This window comes from Electrona antarctica (assembly GCF_951216825.1).
Source record: "Electrona antarctica genome assembly, chromosome: 12".
NCBI lineage: Eukaryota > Metazoa > Chordata > Actinopteri > Myctophiformes > Myctophidae > Electrona > Electrona antarctica.
Window position 1 is genome coordinate 1819809 of NC_136793.1, and position 5202 is coordinate 1825010.

General features: G+C 57.0%; 1 protein-coding gene across 1 annotated transcript in view; it reads left to right on the forward strand.

Moving 5' to 3' along the window:
- LOC306933683 (uncharacterized protein) overlaps nt 1-4501 on the forward strand; it is a gene marked incomplete at both ends in the record, with an annotated part of 29342 nt that extends 24841 nt beyond the window's left edge. The window contains 2 exons of the mRNA XM_079515993.1: nt 1642-3024; nt 4404-4501. Of these exons, the coding sequence (XP_079372119.1) occupies nt 1642-3024; nt 4404-4501 (1481 nt within the window). The remainder of the gene's footprint in view (nt 1-1641; nt 3025-4403) is intronic.
- Between the last annotated feature and the right edge of the window lie 701 nt (nt 4502-5202).

The window sequence follows — 5202 nt, forward strand, 5'->3', positions numbered from 1 at the left end:
TGTGTGTGCAGCTGTGTGTGTTCTTATTGCCTTTCCCGAGGGAGACGAGCTAAAGTCATGTGACCCTACCTCCCCGCCCCCCCCCTTCCCCCCCCCCCCTCTTCCCCCACTCCCCCTGTCCCTCTCCCCCTCGATGTCCGTTTTTCTCTTTTTTCTGTTTTAAACTCCCCTCCCCTCCTCCCCTCCCCTCATCCCCCCCTCCCCTCCCATCCCCTCCTCCCCATCCCCCCCTCCAATCCCCTCCTCCCCATCCCCCCCTCCCCCCCTCCCCTCCTCCCCACCCCATCCCCTCCTCCCATCCCCCCCTCCCTCCCCTCCCCTCCTCCCCACCCCATCCCCTCCTCCCATCCCCCACCCTCCCCTCCTCCCCTCCCATCCCCTCCTCCCCACCCCATCCCCCCCTCCCTCCCCTCCCCTCCCCTCCTCCCCCCCCCCCTCCCCTCCCCTCCTCTCTCCTCTCAAGGCAACATGGCTGATGAGACGGTCCCATCCCCTCCCCCCCCCCCCCCCCCCTCCCATCCCCTCCTCCCTCCCCTCCTCTCTCCCCCCTCCCCTCCTCTCTCCTCTCTCCTCAACATGGCTGATGAGACGGTCCCATCCCCTCCTCCCCCCCCCCCCCCCTCCCATCCCCTCCTCCCTCCCCTCCTCTCTCCCCCTCCCCTCCTCTCTCCTCTCTCCTCAACATGGCTGATGAGACGGTCCCATCCCCCCCCCCCCCCCCCCCCCCTCCCATCCCCTCCTCCCTCCCCTCCTCTCTCCCCCCTCCCCTCCTCTCTCCTCTCTCCTCAACATGGCTGATGAGACGGTCCCATCCCCTCCTCCCCCCCCCCCCCTCCCATCCCCTCCTCCCTCCCCTCCCCTCCTCTCTCCTCCCCCCCCGTCCCCTCCTCTCTCCTCTCTCCTCAACATGGCTGATGAGACGGTCCCATCCCCTCCCCCCCCCCCCCCCTCCCATCCCCTCCTCCCTCCCCTCCTCTCTCCTCCCCTCCTCTCTCCTCTCTCCTCAACATGGCTGATGAGACGGTCCCATCCCCTCCTCCCCCCCCCCCCCTCCCATCCCCTCCTCCCTCCCCTCCCCTCCTCTCTCCTCCCCCCCCTCCCCTCCTCTCTCCTCTCTCCTCAACATGGCTGATGAGACGGTCCCATCCCCTCCCCCCCCCCCCCCTCCCATCCCCTCCTCTCTCCTCCCCCCCCCCCCCCCTCCCCTCCTCTCTCCTCTCTCCTCAACATGGCTGATGAGACGGTCCCTGATTGTACATAGACATGTAGTCCACTGTTACCCGCCGTGTACGCTCATGTACGTTACTGGCTTATATCAAAATACAGTTGTTGTACCATAGGAAGAAAAATGTTGTGTATTCTTTGTTTTGTTTTGTTTTTATAACCAAAAAAAGAAAAAAAAAAAGAACGACTCAAGACAGGTTTGTTTTAAAGACTAGAGGGAAGGGGAGCCACGTGTATCTGGTTGGTTCAGAGTCTGTGTTTTATAACCAAGGGGGCATTATTTACATCCTAATGATGTGTTCTGTTGTTCCATAAAACTTCAATGTGGTTCAATGCACTATGGAAAAGAACAACAAAAAAAAACCACACACGTTGACATCAATCAAATGCAGCGCTTAACAAACATACTCCTTCCAGCCTCGTGTTTTTGGGGCCAGTCCCGGTCCAGGACCCAGTCCCGGTCCAGGACTGGTCCCGGTCCAGGACCCAGTCCAGGTCCAGGACTGGTCCCGGTCCAGGACCCAGTCCCGGTCCAGGACTGCTCGCGTGTCGGTCCAGGACTGCTCGCGTGTCGGTCCAGGACTGCTCGCGTGTCGGTCCAGGACTGCTCGCGTGTCGGTCCAGGACTGCTCGCGTGTCGGTCCAGGACTGCTCGCGTGTCGGTCCAGGACTGCTCGCGAGTCGGTCCAGGACTGCTCGCGTGTCGGTCCAGGACTGCTCGCGTGTCGGTCCAGGACTGCTCGCGAGTCGGTCCAGGACTGCTCGCGTGTCGGTCCAGGACTGCTCGCGAGTCGGTCCAGGACTGCTCGCGTGTCGGTCCAGGACTGCTCGCGTGTCGGTCCAGGACTGCTCGCGTGTCGGTCCAGGACTGCTCGCGTGTCGGTCCAGGACTGCTCGCGTGTCGGTCCAGGACTGCTCGCGTGTCGGTCCAGGACTGCTCGCGTGTCGGTCCAGGACTGCTCGCGTGTCGGTCCAGGACTGCTCGCGAGTCGGTCCAGGACTGCTCGCGTGTCGGTCCAGGACTGCTCGCGAGTCGGTCCAGGACTGCTCGCGTGTCGGTCCAGGACTGCTCGCGTGTCGGTCCAGGACTGCTCGCGAGTCGGTCCAGGACTGCTCGCGAGTCGGTCCAGGACTGCTCGCGTGTCGGTCCAGGACTGCTCGCGTGTCGGTCCAGGACTGCTCGCGTGTCGGTCCAGGACTGCTCGCGAGTCGGTCCAGGACTGCTCGCGTGTCGGTCCAGGACTGCTCGCGTGTCGGTCCAGGACTGCTCGCGTGTCGTTTGCGAGTCGGTCCAGGACTGCTCGCGTGTCGTTTGCGAGTCGGTCCAGGACTGCTCGCGTGTCGTTTGCGAGTCGGTCCAGGACTGCTCGCGTGTCGTTTGCGAGTCGGTCCAGGACTGCTCGCGTGTCGTTTGCGAGTCGGTCCAGGACTGCTCGCGTGTCGTTTGCGAGTCGGTCCAGGACTGCTCGCGTGTCGTTTGCGAGTCGGTCCAGGACTGCTCGCGTGTCGTTTGCGAGTCGGTCCAGGACTGCTCGCGTGTCGTTTGCGAGTCGGTCCAGGACTGCTCGCGTGTCGTTTGCGAGTCGGTCCAGGACTGCTCGCGTGTCGTTTGCGAGTCGGTCCAGGACTGCTCGCGTGTCGTTTGCGAGTCGGTCCAGGACTGCTCGCGTGTCGTTTGCGAGTCGGTCCAGGACTGCTCGCGTGTCGTTTGCGAGTCGGTCCAGGACTGCTCGCGTGTCGTTTGCGAGTCGGTCCAGGACTGCTCGCGTGTCGTTTGCGAGTCGGTCCAGGACTGCTCGCGTATCGTTGCGATAGACCAGCTTGGCGTATCGTGGGCTGTCGGCTCCAGAAGACCTGAAACCCTGCGACCCCTGACCTGTGGAGAAGCGAGGAGAGGAACGCGTGTTGTTCTTCTACAAGATCTTGTTAATCCATCCCATTGGTTAGATATGTAAACGACCATCCCATTGGTTAGATATGTAAACGACCATCCCATTTGTTAGACATGTAAACGACCATCCCATTGGTTAGACATGTAAACGACCATCCCATTGGTTAGACATGTAAACGACCATCCCATTGGTTAGATATGTAAACGACCATCCCATTGGTTAGACATGTAAACGACCATCCCATTGGTTAGACATGTAAACGACCATCCCATTGGTTAGACATGTAAACGACCATCCCATTGGTTAGACATGTAAACGACCATCCCATTGGTTAGACATGTAAACGACCATCCCATTGGTTAGACATGTAAACGACCATCCCATTGGTTAGACATGTAAACGACCATCCCATTGGTTAGACATGTAAACGACCATCCCATTGGTTAGACATGTAAACGACCATCCCATTGGTTAGACATGTAAACGACCCCACGGACTGATTTCACCACTGTCACATTCAACAGTCTTTTCCATGAACTCAGCTTCAGACAGCTGGTCATTACTTTACGCTTTTGAAACACAGTTTGACTTAAAAACGATAAACAGCAACAGGTCAGTATTTCTATAGTTTCAGGAGATTTATTTTTATTTGGGGGGTGGGGGTTGGGGGGGGGGGGTTGTTGGCAGCAGTTGCATTCGTGCCTTATGTTTGTTTCCGTCACCATATCTCATAATCTCACTGGAGGAACAACGAGCTGGTCTCCTTAATGTACGGACCCTTGAGGAGGTTCCAGGTGGTCCCCGAGCTAAATGACGGAGAGTTGGTAACCAAGTGGACCCTTTAGATTATACTGTAGATGTTTTAACTCTTGAGAGCGTGAAATGAAACCAAATGGACCCGTACGGGTCCATTTGCTACCGGTCCTTCGTTTGACCGGTAGCGTAGGCGGTAAGCGGTTTTTCACACACGTTACCGCAGTCAATATTTTTCTCTGCATTTGACCCATCTCTAGGAGCGGTGAGCTGCAGCCGTGCCGCACTTGGGAATCATTTGATTAGTAGATTCGACCCCCCCCCCACTCCAACCCATTGATGCTGAGTGTCAAGCAGGGAGGCATTGGGTCCTATTTTTACAGTCTTTGGTTTGACCCGCGGCCGGGGATCGAACCCCCGACCTCCCAGTTTCAGGGCGGACACTCTAACCACAAGGCCACTGACTAGTGTCCGGACGCCGGAGATAGAATTGACCGATGTAACACTGACACACTCCTGTCCCTCTGGTCCAAGAGGTCCTGTCCCTCTGGTCCAAGAGGTCCTGTCCCTCTGGTCCAAGAGGTCCTGTCCCTCTGGTCCAAGAGGTCCTGTCCAGCATTAACGTCCAGTAGAGCCGTATAAGGGTCCATTTGGTTCCTAATCATTTAGCTCGGGGGGGAGGAGGGGGGGGTTCCAGAGGTCGTTGTCATGGAAACCATGCTGTCTAACATTGTTGTTTGCTATGCATTGGGCTGTGCCTGTCGGTGACCTTAAAAAAAACAAAAAAACAAAAAGAGTTTCTGTCGTGCGTGTGGGGGTCGTGACCTTTGAACAAAGAGAAAATAAGTGTTCTTATTTTACCCGAATCGAAAAACAATGAATTTGTGTAACCGAGAGTTGTGAATAATAACCAGTAATAATAATAATAAAGATTTGTAATAAGTTTGTGCAGATAGTGACTATCATCATTCTATAGCTGCTGCAGGCTTCATGCTGTGTGTGTGTGTGTGTGTGTGTGTGTGTGTGTGTGTGTGTGTGTGTGTGTGTGTGTGTGTGTGTGTGTGTGTGTGTGTGTGTGTGTGTGTGTGTGTGTGTGTGTGTGTGTGTGTGTGTGTGTGTGTGTGTGTGTGTGTGTGTAAATGTTAATGTACGTCCATCCATGCATGGGTTCATGTTTGTTTTTTGTCTCCACCAGGCCGAAGGCATGGGGAGAGAGTATGTTTTGCACTCCGTCCGTGTGTGTGTGTCCGTCCGTCCGTGTGTGTGTGTGTCCGTCCGTCCGTCCTTCCTTCCGTCCGTCTGTGTACAGCTAATCTCCGGCACCGTTAACCCG